The sequence below is a fragment of the Pyricularia grisea genome (assembly GCF_004355905.1).
Source record: "Pyricularia grisea strain NI907 chromosome V map unlocalized Pyricularia_grisea_NI907_Scaffold_6, whole genome shotgun sequence".
Classification (NCBI taxonomy): Eukaryota; Fungi; Ascomycota; class Sordariomycetes; order Magnaporthales; family Pyriculariaceae; genus Pyricularia; species Pyricularia grisea.
This window is the reverse complement of record NW_022156719.1, coordinates 3,137,475-3,153,126: the sequence shown is the minus strand read 5'-3', so window position 1 is coordinate 3,153,126 and position 15,652 is coordinate 3,137,475. Positions and strand designations below refer to the sequence as shown.

Here is a 15,652-nt window from a genome sequence, read left to right as displayed (position 1 = left end):
ACTCCCCCCCCAGATCTGGCTGTCTAAGACAATCGACTGGCCATGGTGCATGCAAGACACCCAAGTTTTATACCTGGTTTCCATGCCTAGGCGCATAACACACCACATATAAGCCGTTTAAGACCCCCTCTACGAGTATCACTTGACAAAGCTGCTTCTTTCTTTCCCCTCGAATCATAATGCGATGTAACCGGCCCCATTCGATATGTTCTTTTGCCTAGTCGATATGCAATGTAACCAACCCCATCCGGTATTCTGTTTTTACCACTGCGAGGGTAATTACCCGGAAAGATATCCATTGTATGACGGCCAGACTTTCGCAAGTGTGTCATTTTGTATTGTGAATGTAAGAAGAAAAAAATTGTGTAGTAATCTCAATTAGAGGAGGGCATTTCGCCGAATTGCAGGACAACGTGATACAGAATGAGCAATTAGGGAAATGTGGAGAGCAGATCGATCTGATTCCTCCCAAGAAAAGAAAAGGGAAAAGGCAAAGGAGAAAAGAAAATTAAAAAAATTTATCCACCATCCACCATCCACTCCCAAAGCATGCCGAGATCGCCCGGCCAGTTAGGCCTCATACTATTAGGTTATGCCGAATCCCTAAACCCCCAAGACCCGTGGCCATTATTCCTAGTCATCAATGCCTTCTTCTTCACCAACACGCGGATCGCTAATCTCCAGCTTTTCAGTAGTACAAACCATAGCCTGCGTCAACGTCACTCTTTATCGCAAACGGCGAGGTCACCTTGATGCCGCTCTCCAACCGTTGGAGCGTCATGGCATGGCCCTTGTAGTCGCACAAGGCCCTGACCATGCGCGCCACGTTTGTGATTTCACGTCCATTGAGATTCCATCGGGCCAGCTCCTGAATTTCGTGCTCGCTCAGCCGCGCCTCACCTTCCGGGAGACCAACCTTGGCCTCTAGGGACATGGGCTGTTGCAGTTGACGTGCCAGAACCTTGTCCCAAATAGCCTCGCGGGTTCCCGTGCTCAGGGGCTTGAAGACGATGTGCATTGACATGCGGTTGAGAAAGGCATTGTCGATGTTTTCCAGCAGGTTCGTGGTCAGGAACATGGTGCCGCGGAAGTACTCAAGTTCGCGGAGGAATATACTAACGAACTCGTTGTGGTGGATATCATTGTAGTTCCGCTTGGACATGAACACGTCCGCCTCATCGAGCAGCACAACAGCGCCCATTTCCGTGGCCAGCTCGAGCACCGACTTGAGCTTGGAGCCAAGATTCTTAGCGACGAGCCCTAAGTCTTCGGCGTGAATGTTTAGCAACGGCTGCCGGGCTTTGTCTGCGACGGCCTCGGCTGTAAGGGTCTTGCCAGTGCCCGAAGGTCCCGACAGAAGAATCAGAAGGCCCTCACCCTTGCCGCTAATGACACCCTCTGACTTTTTCTTATTGTCTGTTGGGTGATTCGCAACAAAGGACAGAATCTGATCCTTTTGATACTCGTCGTGCACAAGATGATCGTATGCGTCGTCGTTCCAGCAGACAGGCTGAATATGGTCAATGAGGAACTTCGCTGTAGTTTCACATACACTGGTGAGCATGTACTCTTTGGAGAGCGGGCTGGTATCAAAGCTTGGAAAGGTCGGTATAGAGCCCTGCTGCGACTTACCCCACGTCTTCTTCTTGAGCAAGTATCCATTCAGTAGAGGAAACAGGAAAGCCAGGTGTTCCTCATTCAGGGTTAAGGCGTCCTTGTCGGCTTTTTGCCCTGCATCAACAAGTCGCTCGTTGAATACATTGGATTTCTGCTCTACCACGACGGGTTGACTTTTTCCAGATTTCCTGTCCTGGCGCATAGTCCGGAGACGGTCTAGGAAGACGGCATCGTATACCATGGCGTGTTTGTAGAACCCCTTAACGTCGATCACGATCCGACCATCGACCTTGAAGCACCGAAAAACAAATTCAACGTTAGAAAAAGCCATCAGACCATCCAGTGAGCAAGATTCAGGAGCGCATCAGAGAATGATCTTACATGTCGCCTCTGGAAGCCCGCTCCGGGCTCGAGAACGCTTGCAATGCCATCATATGCCCTGCACTGCAGGCCTTGAAATTCCAAAATCTTGTGGCCTTGAGCCACAAGGCGAGACATGACCATATCGGGATCCTCGTGGAAGACCAGGGGATAATTATTGAGCTCAGCCACTGGCCTGTTGCCAGCGAAGTGGTCGATGGTAAGCACATGGTCCTCCCAGACAAAAGTGTCACCATTAAAGCATATGACCTTGCATCCAATTGTCAGCTGCTGCTTGCCAATCTGGTCGACCGTGTAGCTAGCCTGATCAACCTTGCAAAGCAGCTCAGTCTTGTCCATCGTCGCCAGCACGGTGGTGCCATGCTGGAAGAAGGCCCAGGCTGTGTTGAAGGATATGAGCCCGTTCTGCTTCAGTGAGCCAATTGATTTGAACTTGGTGTCAAGAAAGACATCGTTCAAGACCTTGGCGAGGAGTTTTAGAAGAGGCTTGAGCTTGTCATCTTCGGCCGCGGCATTGCAAAGCTTCACTATCTCCTCATGACATTCATACAGTACCTGGAAAGGCTTGATGAAGGTAGCTGTGTCATAGACATTCAGATGGGCGTGCTTCTTCTTGAGAATCGGCTCCAAGAAAGCCACCAGCTCGCGATCTCGGACGTCTATCCTGTAGTGCTCAAGCGGAACGTTGCCAACGACGTTGGGCTGGTCCAGGTCCTTGATCATGTACACTGTGATAGCGTTGTTGTTTTCGCCTTTTGCCTGCTTCAAGGGCGTGGCTTGCCAGTTCAAGTAGGTACCCGGCTTGTAGTTACTGTTATCGCCTTCGTACAGTGTCTCGATAGTGGGGGATTCAGAGTTGTTCTGCGTCAGATTGGCCACGGGGTGAGGAGGGACGACATCAGTAGAAGAAGCGTCGAGCTCAGAAACAAATAAGCTCGGGTTCTGTGCCATCTTGAGGGGGTTTGTGGCTCGATCCAATATCAGTGTGGGAGAGGTGCGTGACTGTGGGTTAGTGTCGAGTGAGAAGAGGCGGAATAGAGGACATGACATATGGGGAGGACTGAATATATGAAAGGCTACTTGGCTAGAGGGAAAAAAGAGCACCAGCCTGGGTGCGGGTAAAAACTTGTTTGCAGGTGAGCTTTGGAGAAGAGACTCACTGGTTCTGGCCGAGACAATTTCAGGGTCACAATGACCATTTGTTAAGCTCGTTTGCTCCACGGAGCCACAGGCAACAACATTTTGTACATCAGGTTACCGACATCTTTCGGTACAATTGGGGCCAAGTATCGCTTGCTGGCTCTGGAGAGTGCCCGCCATTTAAAAGTGAAGGTGAAGAACAAGAATAGTCTAGTTTATAGTGGCTGTTTATCATCCATACCTGTAGTTGTAACGGCATTTGAATTTGAGATACCGGTAGACATGTGAGTGAAGGCATGAAATAAAGGTCGGAAGAATAAATTTTACCAAAAGAAAACAAAGACTCTCATGAAAAAGGTTGGCCTGAATGTTTTATGATGTGGTAGACAAATTGAGTGCCAGAATAGGCAGCTACGAACGAACGTCCAACTGATGCGACGCATTCTGTTGTCTGGCGTTTGCGCGCAAGACAGAGACAAGACGACGATATTACACATGGAATTCATCGTCCAACGAGACTTACACGATTTGGTATGACAGCAAAGACGCATGTACACACGCATAGATGCAAAACCAGAACCCATTTAGGTTCCATATACGGAGTAATCTTATATAAAAGCTGCAGGGAGTTATTATTGAAATTGTGTAATGTAATCACCGCCGGACAAAAAACAATCGACAGAAAAAAGCACTGACAAGAGCCAATTACAGAATTTCTCTGCCAGGATGTAGCCAATGAACACGGCCAAGACAAAAAAAAAAAAAAGGTCTTGGTATAGTTTTACAAGCAAATATTCCCAGGGTACCTAAATTAACCTAAGGGAAACAAAAATCTCAACAAAATCAAAAGCAAATGCGGTTTATGTGGATCGAACACATGACCTTCAGATGTAGGGCTGAAGTGGACTTCAGTCTGACGCTCTCCCAACTGAGCTAAACCCGCATATATGCACGAGATTCATTTTGAAGTCTATTTGCGTCGGAAAAGCAGGCCCCCACAGCTCTGTTTCGACGGAGTTGCCTCACCTGGCAGTTCCGCAACAACCTAGTATACTCGCTATGAACCCATAGGTGGACAACTAGAAACTTCCATACTACTTTGTATAAAAATGTCCACATGAAATGATGCTATTGCCATGGTGCGGCTGGGCTTTGTTTTATCCATTGCTCTTGTTTTTATGATTTTCCTTCAAGCTGTACATACGACTTGAATCGCGCAGATACTTCAGCCAGCAGTAAACCCAGGTACCTACCTAGTGTATGTTCAATAACTTACTCTACTCACTTGGCCAGTGATTCCATAAAATTTACCTATAAAGACCTTTTTTAGTTTTTAAGTATGACTATTTTCTGGATATTGTTCCCGAGAGACGAAATCGTATAGGTCAATATCTACCAAAACTGGTGCACTTAAGAGGCCAGGGGTGTCAAAGGTGAGAATAACTATAATAGATTAAACTCTTATAGCTACCTTAAGTCTCTCAGGTAAGCTTTTGAAAATATGCTTAAAACTCAACGCAACCGGGACTTGGGCGGGCTAAAGCCACACGGAAAAGCCCCGGCAAATGACACAACCCCAAGCCTCCGCAGAGGGCATACTTTGGTCTTTCCATGCCGCTTAAAAGATTGCTGGGTTTATGGGTTGACATGAGTTGCGACTTATCATGATATGGGACCATTTGCTATCTTTCAATTCCACGATATCAACAATAAGGTCCAGAAAACAAAACAGAACAGTTCTAGTCTCTTTTCTGACCGTCTGCAGGAGGTAACAAGTGAAATCATCGAGAACCGCAGCTCAAGAAACAGGCAGAATCGTAGGAGAACAATGAGACGAGAAAGAAAATTGGTTGCAATAAATGATCTTGGCCAAAAAGGAGAAGCATATCACGTTTTGCTCGTCGTCATCCATAACTTTTGCCAAGCTCATGAACTCGGATAGCACGCGTGCCAAAAGCCCCGCTATGCTCGCATTCTTCCTTTTCGCCTTCAGCCCAACAATGTCATGGCGTCTCAGGTCGTAGATCTCTTAACCCCAGCAGTCCCAGATTGCGCCGTTCCCAATCCAGCACTGGCCGCACTTTCGCCCACACGAACCTCGTCTTCTGGTACACCAACACCGACACTGCCGGCCACACTGACGACCCTGTCCCGTCCACCACCTTCTCTGCGGCCTGCCACACCCACGCCGCTACCGCCCATGACACCCGTTCCTGTCGCCGTCGCGCCTCCGCCAGTGCTAGCTGCCACACTTGCCGTTGTCGACACGCTCTCCGACCGTGTTCGGCCGGTGTCACTTGTCCTACGATCCCTGACGGCTCGCTCTAGCTCTTGTATGCGCCGGCGGAGTATTTCATTCTCTCGCTTGGCAGATTCGAGCTCTGATCGGTAGTATGCTACCTCCTCATACCGGTGTGTAGCTTGCATCAAACCAGGGGAAAGCTCATAGCTGGATGCCATGGGAGGCTGACCCCTTTGAAAGTATCCGCCACTGGGTGCAATGTCTATTGGGTTCGAGTGATGGACTGGAGGTATTGGAGAACTAGCCCGGCTGCGTCGCGAAGCGGTGCTGTTCTGTCTACTCAAACTGGTGGCAAAAGGCCGACCTGCAGGAGCTGGCAAGGGCCCAGTTCCAACCATCGAACCGGCCCCAAACGAAGTCCCCATGATGGCCTGACTGCGTGCACTGTGGCTGGAGGATGTACGGTGGTGCCGGCGTCCGCTCGTCGAGGGGATCGAGAATCCGGAACCTGAGATCAAGTCTGTGGCAGGTGTTCCTTCAGCGCCGCTAACGCTGGCCGAGGTCGACGAAGTGTTGGAAACAACTGAGGCATTCTGTGCTGCTCGAAGAATTGACAGCTCGCGGGTGAGACGGTTGACCTGATAAAGCGGTTTGGAGTTAATCTTTTAGCTACAAGCGCACGACGTAGCATCTACCAATTTTTTAGGCTTCAAGATTATGCTTCATTATGGAAGCTTGAACAACTAACCACAGCCTCCTGTTCCTTCTCTAGCTGTAGGTGCAATTCAGCAGCAGTCAGTGGACGAGGATGCCGTATCGGTCCCGGACCGGACCCAGCTCCGGCATTGTCAGAGCTCATGTTGGACGCGACTGCAGCTGGGGGAAGCTGTGGTGAGGCAAGAGCGGAGGACGACGTCGTGGCAGATGTGTGGGCTGTTTGGTTCGAGGGAAGAATATTGAGGGAGGGCGACTGTGCCACCGGCGGAGGAGGCATTGCGTGCGAGGACTGTTGACGAGTTTCGTCGATCGCACGAGGGGCTGAAGAAACGCTGTTGAGATCTGGCATATCGAGCTTTGGAAAGTTGGTAGTTTCGCAAGTGGAGTGTCCTTGTTGTCGATCGCGAAAGTGCCGCCAGTCACATATGAATCAAATAGGCACGTAGTGAGGGATCGTTGCCTTTTAGCTGCGCACTGCAGTACAGACAGAGAGGGGAAAGGGAAATGTTTCTGATCCGCTATTGCAGCACCATAAAAAACAGCAACAAAACAAGAGGAAAACAAACACTACTTCCTGGAGCTTGCGTGACTCTCCGAGGCACTTGTCCTTCGTTGATTAACCATTTCATGCGAACCGTAAACAAGTCTCGACATGGGCGTGTGTGATTCGCCCATGGTTGTGTCAAAGGGAGGGTGTCCCTGGGCGTGAATTGTGAAATAAGCCGACCCAGCGGGGACTGTGGGCCCCGCTACTCGGCTCTGCGCCCCTGCATCCTCCACTCTATCAGCCAGAGAAAGGGTGACGAAAATAGTTCTAACATTGGAAGGAACCTCAACATCAGGTAATGGAGGTGTTTATTTTGCCCAAGCTTTATTTAGCATAATGAGCTCTTCCATCTACGGTAAATCGCCGGCTCTCTTATGCAGAGTTACACATGAACCAAGCTTACCAGATAGAAGACTTGATCCACTTGATAACAGTGGAGAATTGTCTTTGTGGCTTTCGTTAGTTACGCGGCAGGCAGGCGCAGTATTGTACGGAGTATGGCATCCAATTATTTCTTTTGTTTTCTAAGGTGCGGTAGGCAAGGTACCTACCTAGGTAAGGCATTAAAGTCGCTTGGGAAAGTGTAAAGTAGTAAACGGATACTCCGTACATGACAGTGTTAGGTACATTCCATCGCTAACTTGCTGCATTTGTGGCAGTCAGAACCTACCTATGTAAGGTAGGTAGGTACATTGCCAGCTAAGGTAAACAAGGTAGCTTAGATAGGTAGCTTGACAGCCCGTAGTACTTCGTCTGTACTCCATAAAGTAGGTCTAGTGGGGCTGTTCTTACACAACTCCCGGCCACTATCTTACCGAGCAGCGGCTGCCAATGAGTTATGTAGTGGTGATGTAATTGATCATCATCTGCATGCAACATGGCGTGGGTGGAATCTTTTCCAAAACAATTGGAGCTGGTAGACGATGCTGTTTGTATTTAATTCTGGCCAGTTCCTGGGTAGATTGTTTCCGAGCTGTCAGTATTTTCGAAGTTACTTCATTCTCCCAAACAATCATCCAAACTGCAATCACTCCACAGGGTACAAACTCCTTCAAACTACCTACCACCTTGCCTTATCAAGCTAGAATCAAGATGTCGTCTCAAGAAGGTCGTCAGTCACCTCCCCCCGAGAGCCAGACTGGTGCTCAGCTCAAAGATACCCCCGGCTCGGGTCAAGGTCTCCAAGACACCCCTCAGGACAAGGACAAGTCTAACAAGGACCAAGTGGAGGTATGATAAACTTTATAACAAATGAATCCTTCTCTCTGAAGTACACCATGATTCTGACCGGCTCTGTACACAGAATCTCTCCTCAAACCCAAAGGGACCTATGGAAGACGCAGTTAAGGACAAATTCACAAAGCCGCATCCTTGAAAAGGAAGATGGGATTTAATGCGCTGGGTCTAGGAAGCACCGTAGATTGGTTGCCTTGGTGGAGTCGGCACCGCTCAAACGCAGAGTTAGCAGCTCAATTTAATTGAAAGTCACGAATGACCATGATTATATTTACTTAGCTGCTCCATTCACAAAAATCCATAAGGTTACTTGTCTATGAGGAGGTCGTCACATGCAAATACCCAGACAAATATTTACTTGGTAGATCATCGTCATTAATCGATCATAAGTAGAGGTGGGGCGGGAAGATGTGGCCAACAACACATCTAGGACCTCTAAGTACCATAGGAGGCAAGCGAGGTTTTGTACGTAGGGAGGTAGGTACCTTACCTTACTTACAGAGCATAGAAAAAATCGAGAGAAAGCTTTTACTTTCATGCAACAGTAGTACAAAACAACTGCGGCCAGTTCTTTCTTTCCTTTGCTGTCTTCATAATTCTACCTAGGTATCCTAGAATAGACCAGAGCCTTTTCGGTTGTTGGAGTTTGCCACCCAATCAGCAGGCAGTAACATTCAAGGGACCAACTCACAGTCGAACGATGACGTTGTCATGTTGCCCCTCTCTGCTGCCCCCTGCTAAGCCATCATCCCACCACCGTACCGTCGGGCTTCTTGACCATCGTTGGCAGGCACGCGAACGCAAGCACTCCGGTTAAATACCTCCGTTCCCTTACGTTTCCTTACCTTCGTACCTCACCTTGAAATACCTCCACCTCAATTCATCGGAATCATAAAACCTCTGAGCAAACAACCCCAAACACCAGACAACAAATACCGCGATCAATCACTGCAACTTAATAAATCGTTCAAAATGACCAACACCGTAACAGTTAAAAACATCTCGGCCAAGACCGACGATAAGGAGATTCGAGACTTCTTTGCCTTCTGGTAAGCTTTCTAAAGTTCCGTCCCATCATGACAGGGGTCGAGTCAGCCAACAGGCAAAATGTGCATTTGGACGACGATGTGCTGACTGATTGTTTCGATGACAGCGGCAAGATCACCGACCTTCAGGTCAACACCGAGGGCGAGACCAAGAGCGCTACCGTCATCTTCGAGAAGGAGACGGCTGCCAAGACGGCCCTTCTACTCAACAACACCCAGCTCGGTCCCTCTCACATCTCGGTCACTACCGACTCGCCTGTCGGCGACGGTGCTCACCCCGAAAAGACCAATGCAGACCGTGACTCGGATGAGATCACTCAAGAGGATAAGCCACGCGCGCGCATTCTGGCAGAGTACCTCGCTCACGGTTACGTAGTCGGCGATGCGGCTATCCAAAAGGCCATCGACTTGGATCAGCAGCACGGAGTCTCGTCGCGTTTCGTCGGCACTCTTCAGAACCTTGACCAGAAGTACCACGCCACTGACCGTGCCAAGACTGCTGACCAAAGCTACGGCATCACCACCCGAGCCACATCTTTGCTTACTGGCATCAACTCGTACTTTGAGAAGGCTGCCAGCACCCCAACCGGCAAGAAAATCGTTGATTTCTACACGCAATCGTCAAAACAGGTTCAGGACATCCACGCCGAGGCTGTCCGGCTTGCTGAACTCAAAAAGCAGGATGCAGGTGGTAGCGCGGCCAGGGCTGCTGGCCTTGAGAAGATCCTAGGTACCGGCGGTGCTGGCGCTGAGAAGTCCAAAGATGGTGCTTCGGATTCGCCCGCCGCCGTTCCTGGAACGGTGCCTGCCAGTGGTGGTGCCACGACCACTGAGAAGCCCAAGACGAACCCAGTTGAGCCCGAGCCCAAAGTTTGAGAATAGGATGACTTTAATGAAGATGAGGGCATGCGACTAGAGCGTGGTGTCTGCCGAGCTGGCCAATGATGGAATGAATTTCTGGGTGTTTAATGACTAAACATATTGCATTTCTACATGCAAAGTACTGCCCCGTTGGAGCCAAGGGTTGTTCTTATGGTACATCTGCTGAGGATTCCGTCTTGCCGTTTTAATCTCAGATAGCCTTTTGATCTTATTTCCACTGTCTTTTTGTACTTGAGATACTCAAATTGAGACACAATACCCCGACGGCTTTTTTGATATTGGTATACCTAAGCGCTGTAGCAGGGTGATGCCCTTCCGCATTAGCGGAACCAGTAGTTCACGGATACGTTAAGCAAACCGCTCAATGCAGCTCCAGAGTTGAAGCTCTTGACACTATGCCACCAACCCTGCGGGATAAAGATGCTTTCGTCTGGGTTCAGTCTGGCTTCGATCATCTCCGGCATCCGATCCGCATCAGGACCCCAAACAGCTTCATCTAGAGCTGTAGCTTCCGGGCCGTCCAACAACTCCATGCCACGGAATCGGGAGTTGGAGCTTCTACTTCCCAGTCGACTGTGGACTTCATGGAAAACGCGCTCACCTGGTCTTGGTGGCATCATCCTGACTACTTTGCTGCCCACGGATTGAGAAAGTATATTGGGATTGGGATCTCGATGCCAAGATGTCTTGGTTGGGGTCAAGCCCATCCACTACCATTCATGATTAGTTTGCCCGCTTCATCAGACAGCACTGTAGGGGCTCAGTACTTACCAGACTACCCCCATACACATCCCCTTTGCCTGCCTTCAGGACAAGATGAGGTGGAGCCAAGGCTGCTTGGAGATTCGAAGGTAAATCTACGATTGGCAGTTGCGCAACGTAGAAGTTGGCGAGTGGTTGACCACCGGAACTCAATGCGGCATGATTGTACATTACTGCAAGCTTGAAGAGACTTATTGGACCTTCGAAGCGGATCATTGATGAACCAGGGGTACAGTTGCAGAGTTCAGCAGAGAGTAGGCTTTCCAACTGTTTGTCTTGTTCGCAGGGTTGATGATCAACATTGTCATCTCGAGGAATATTTGGCAGCCTTGCACGTATCCACATTAGAAAGCCTGCCAGACCGGGCTGTTCTCGTGGCGATACGCCAATCTCAAACGGACATAATGTATGGTGATCTCCACCAAAAACAGTGTCCCAATATTTTGCAAGCGGTTGATGGCAAGAATATTCAACTTTGTCTTTGGTGATGATAGTATTTTGTTGCCATAGCCTCAGCCCGGAATTTTTAGATAAGCCCTTGGTTGGCCTTAGAGCTTCATAGTCGGGCGCAAGACTGCGGGCATTGTCGGCAACGGAGGTGGACAGGGGGCTTTTAAGGACAACGGGCAGTCCCGGTTGGAAGAAGTTTTGTTGGAAGTGACCGAGTGAGATTTCGTTTATGTCAAGAGCAGCGCCTCGAATCAAATGACGCCATGTGACCGGCTTCATGGTGAGAAGCAAGACGCCCAGCCTTCCATCCTAAACATGAACTGAAACGAGATATATGTTGAAATGTTGAAATGAGTTTTTAAATGTAGTCCCTGACATCACTACGCGTTGGCATTTGGGATTTGGAACGCGAAAATGGGACCACATCATGTGACTACACACATTCCCGTACCGTACGTATCCCGTGTGTTACCAACCGACTTGGAGGCACGGACCATTTGATGACTGACGCAAACCTGACCGCCCAGCAAGCCCGATTAATTCTCCATCTTTGGTGGCCGCCCATGCCCGCGCTACAGACGAATCCCAGCCCCACGGGGGGAATCAATTAGGCGGCCTTGACAAGTGCACAATACAACCCGCGCGCGCAGAAAAACATCAATCTTGTCATAAATCTTTTTTTTAAACTTGGTGTGCGACGAACCTTTTGCGTTGGCAATCAAGCTTATATCATTTGCAAGCCCACAATTATCTTGCCCGACATATCATACAACCTTCTTTTTAAATTTTGTTGTTGACCGCCTCACGCATCGGGGTCGTCCACGCCAATCCGCCCAGATAACCGTCGACCCGACCGATTATGCCTGCGACTTTACCCCGCTGAGGATTTACGAGAAGCGCGCGTCTGGCTCACCCTGCTTGACTGCAACATCCCATCGAACACCCCCCCTTCGACCAACGAAACAAGCGGCTTTGACATCTCACCGTCATACAGGTCCCGCTGCCTGCCAAGCGCGTTCTTCTCGGTCGCAATGTCGACTTCCTCGGGAACGCCAGAGTCATGGATTTCCTCCTTTTGCAGTCTTATCGGCCACGAGTACTTTGCAGAGGTTTCGGAGGAATTCATTGAGGATGATTTCAACCTCACCGGGTTACAAACACAGGTCCCCATGTACAAGGAGGCACTGGAGGTATTTTTTTTTCTCCCTTGTCCCCAATATAGGATATAAATTTGCACCCCTTGTACTAAAACGGATCGGAGACTGACCCTTCCCTGATTTTGCGCGGACACAGATGATCTTGGACGTCGAGCCCGAAGACGACGAAGACGAAGAGGACGAGGAAGAAGAGGACGAGATTGATGAGTCCGGCGATGGGGTGGGCGCAGCAACGAGGCACGGGGAGCGCCGCAACCACAGTCGCATAGCGAGCGATCTCTCCATGATCGAGTCGTCAGCCGAGTTATTGTACGGTCTAATCCATCAACGATTCATATGCTCGCGCGCCGGCATCCAGCAGATGTCAGAAAAATACGAGCTCGGCCACTTTGGGTCGTGTCCTCGGACCAACTGCAACCTCGCCCGGACTCTTCCTGTTGGGCTCTCGGACATACCAGGAGCCGGGACAGTCAAACTTTTTTGTCCGAGCTGTCTGGACGTATATGTCCCGCCTAACAGTCGGTTCCAGACCGTGGATGGTGCATTTTTCGGAAGAACGTTTGGCGCGCTTTTCCTCATGACCTTCCCCGAGTTTGATTTGACCAAACACGGAGCCGATGGGCTGACGGGCAACTCACACTCGATTAGCAGCATGCGGCTGCAAGGTGAGGAAATCGGCGGTGTCGTGGTCAACGGCTTCCACGCGCGTAATATTGCGCCGGGCCTTGGCCGCGGCAAGATATACGAGCCGAGGATCTACGGATTTCGCGTATCCGAGGTTGCACGGTCAGGCCCCCGGATGCAATGGCTGCGTGACAAGCCCGAAAACGTGACCGAGCTCGACGAGGCAAAGAGGTATACCGAGGAGCACCCGGACACGGATGACGAGGAGGGAGACTTGAACATGAATCGAAACGGGGCGTCGTCGCGAAGACGACCGGTGGGAAACGCAAGGCTTCGGCAACAGAGGAGGCAACAGAATGGTAGTCCAATGGCAGTGACGGAAACAAACGGGGCAGAGTCTGAACTGTGAATCCATATACCCGAACCGACATTTACTTGCACATAAGCCAAGACTTCATTGGCTGTGAGTGGCGGCGGGGGGCGGCTCGTTCAACTCTAAACCAACGTATCAGGGGTTTACTGCGAGCCGCGCGTGGAAGACCATTGAACCAGAGTACATGCCCAATATGTCCGTCGTATTGCGGGAACGGGCTCCGATGGCAAACTGTCCAAATCTTCATTCTTATCTCATAATGTCTCCAGGCGCACGTTTCCCAGCGCCACTTTGTCGTCTCTGCATCCCCTCCGGCGTTGTCATGGCACTGGGCTACCATATACACAATACTATTTTTTTCTGGGTTTCTTTTAAAATTTCTGTGGTTTCTGTTTGATGAACCAAAAAAAAAACCTGGACCCCTTTACCCCCCTTTTTTGTTTTGAGCTTTTACTCCTAGCCACGCCTCTGAAGAAGTAACAATAGGATGGATATTGGCGTTGCATGTTAACAACAAAAAGGCTGTGCGTAAGATGTCTCTTGTTTCTTTTTTATTTCTCGTTCTCTTCTTTAGATCCCGTCGGCTTGCTTATGGCCATCTAGGGGCGGGGTGGCTGGCTTCATACGATATCTCATACTACTTACTTATACTTCGTATACTCGCAAATTCGGACCATCTGGTGAAGGCGGTTATCAATGAGACTCCCTAAAAAGAAAAGGAAAAATTGGAGCTCAATGTCAGCTGCATATAGAGAAAAGCCTTTGATGGGTGCTACAAAGAGCCTTTTTCTTTTGTTTATTGACTTGGCGATATGATTGCTGGATAAACACCTGATTCGAGAACCGGAACAAAAGCAAACAAAAACAAAGTAACAAAGTCTGAAGCTGCCTGCCTTACCTACCTAGGTAGGTAGGTACCCAGGTAGCTTCCATGCTACCTGGTACGGAATGTTCCTGCCGGTAGCCAAGCCAATCTATGATTGATATGGGCACATGAATTAACGCGGATTTAACGGTTCGTTCGCAGCCTAAGTCCGTAGGCAACCCATATCTGCTACCTGCGTATATTTCCTTGGCTCGGGTCAACCGTGCATTAGCAGAATCCACACAACCAAATTGTTACTCCTTCTAGACATTTCTGACGAGATCTTTAAAAATGCACCATGTGGGTCCAATTCGTGTGCAGACATCAGCAAGGGAATACTGTCCTACTTACTTTTACAGGTAGAAATGCGATACTGCGGACTGACTAAAAACCCAGATATCGTACATAGCAGGTACATATATACCTATTTATGCGGCAAGGTGGCATAGCAAAAGGCCTCCCTGACGTGAGAGTTTGTACCCGTTTGCTGTATGTAATGCTACCCTCCATCGTAACCCGGCAAGCAACCGAGGCAGGCAGATCAAAAAGGGTTTATCTCTCGTCAATCTATATCCAAAAGGTTACCCCCTTCAGTAATCACACAAGAGATTTAGTCGGTGATGCATGTGTTTTTGTCCCCGCTAAAATATGGCACCGCAGGTACTTCGTAAGACTCAATTTCATGTTGTTTTCGCTTGGCGTCGGTGTTGCCTAGCAATCTGATCTGGGAAAGCGTTCCTGGCGGGAGTAACGATCCACAATGGAAGTGACTGGAGGCAAGAAACACATGGCAACGGGAGAGTGGAGATCAATCAGGACGGAGCTTGGGAGCACAAGAACGGATTTTCAAGAGCGGAAAAAAGTAAGAAGGAATGAAGGAAAGAAAAGTCAGGTTCCGGCATGTTACTTTACGTGGCATAGCGTGCGAGAACCGGCATTTCGTTTTCATGACAGCTTATCCGCTCGCGGGTTTAGTTACCTAGTTTTTACTGGTAGTTCTTACGTGTTATTTTTGGTAGGCCCTGGAATGTAAACTTGCTGGATCAATGTTGAGCCTTACGAGTCCGACTTGTCATGACTCGAATGTGAACGATGTTGGCGCACTGACGACTATTTGAGCCAAAATTTTGTCTATTTAGTAGAAACATTTCCACTAAATCTGAATGGGCCCGAGCTGCTCGATCAGAAAAGCATGATCCTGGGGTCGTTGGCGATACCGAGCGACTCAAACCCTATCTCAGAGGTGAAAATCTTTAATGAAAGTGAAATTCCGTAGGCGACTCAAGTTCCGTGCTTAACTGCCGTTAAGAAAAATCACAAATAGCTGTTTATGTTGGCATTGAACAACGATCTGATCTGATTTTTTTTAATACTGTGCTAAGTACGGTAATATCTAACTCTCTACACCTACCATCTGGAAGCTACCTTGGCTACCTATTTCAGGTGTACCAACAGCAGGCAAAAACAAACTGTCACCAAGCCACCTGTCTACGCCCTACCACTAGTGTAGCTTGCTTCGCAATCTGTGGTTCGGCGCTCCACGCGGTTTCTCCATGTGGGTCAGGGGTCCGGATTCTTCTTAACGCCCGAGGCCCCGAGAGAAGTAACACGAT

The 15,652-nt window shown here is 49.3% G+C and overlaps 6 protein-coding genes across 6 annotated transcripts; 3 read left to right on the top strand and 3 right to left on the bottom strand.

The window, feature by feature from the left end:
• Positions 1-688: 688 nt before the first annotated feature.
• On the bottom strand, positions 689-2,949 carry PgNI_08910 (uncharacterized protein; the record flags this gene model as incomplete). Its single annotated transcript, XM_031128900.1, has 3 exons — positions 689-1,536; positions 1,633-1,906; positions 1,999-2,949. The coding sequence occupies 3 exons, from the start codon at positions 2,947-2,949 to the stop codon at positions 689-691; spliced, it is 2,073 nt and encodes a 690-aa protein (XP_030978929.1).
• A 1,693-nt stretch (positions 2,950-4,642) lies between these two features.
• On the bottom strand, positions 4,643-6,789 carry PgNI_08909 (uncharacterized protein). Its single transcript, XM_031128899.1, has 2 exons — positions 6,129-6,789; positions 4,643-6,018 (listed from the first exon to the last, which is right to left on the bottom strand). The coding sequence occupies exons 1-2, from the start codon at positions 6,444-6,446 to the stop codon at positions 5,152-5,154; spliced, it is 1,185 nt and encodes a 394-aa protein (XP_030978831.1). The 5' UTR covers positions 6,447-6,789; the 3' UTR covers positions 4,643-5,151.
• An 829-nt stretch (positions 6,790-7,618) lies between these two features.
• PgNI_08908 (uncharacterized protein) lies at positions 7,619-8,183 on the top strand. The gene is made up of 2 exons (XM_031128898.1): positions 7,619-7,874; positions 7,948-8,183. The coding sequence occupies exons 1-2, from the start codon at positions 7,737-7,739 to the stop codon at positions 8,017-8,019; spliced, it is 210 nt and encodes a 69-aa protein (XP_030978830.1). The 5' UTR covers positions 7,619-7,736; the 3' UTR covers positions 8,020-8,183.
• Positions 8,184-8,519: 336 nt separating this feature from the next.
• Positions 8,520-9,802, top strand: PgNI_08907 (uncharacterized protein; the record flags this gene model as incomplete). The annotated part of the gene is made up of 2 exons (XM_031128897.1): positions 8,520-8,929; positions 9,034-9,802. Exons 1-2 carry the CDS (start codon positions 8,853-8,855, stop codon positions 9,800-9,802), a joined length of 846 nt encoding a protein of 281 aa, XP_030978490.1. The 5' UTR covers positions 8,520-8,852.
• Positions 9,803-10,128: 326 nt separating this feature from the next.
• On the bottom strand, positions 10,129-11,299 carry PgNI_08906 (uncharacterized protein; the record flags this gene model as incomplete). The annotated part of the gene is made up of 2 exons (XM_031128896.1): positions 10,129-10,518; positions 10,580-11,299. 2 exons carry the CDS (start codon positions 11,297-11,299, stop codon positions 10,129-10,131), a joined length of 1,110 nt encoding a protein of 369 aa, XP_030978489.1.
• A 149-nt stretch (positions 11,300-11,448) lies between these two features.
• Positions 11,449-14,131, top strand: PgNI_08905 (uncharacterized protein). The gene is made up of 3 exons (XM_031128895.1): positions 11,449-11,472; positions 11,548-12,210; positions 12,314-14,131. The coding sequence occupies exons 2-3, from the start codon at positions 12,052-12,054 to the stop codon at positions 13,208-13,210; spliced, it is 1,056 nt and encodes a 351-aa protein (XP_030978492.1). The 5' UTR covers positions 11,449-11,472; positions 11,548-12,051; the 3' UTR covers positions 13,211-14,131.
• The last annotated feature ends 1,521 nt before the right edge of the window (positions 14,132-15,652 follow it).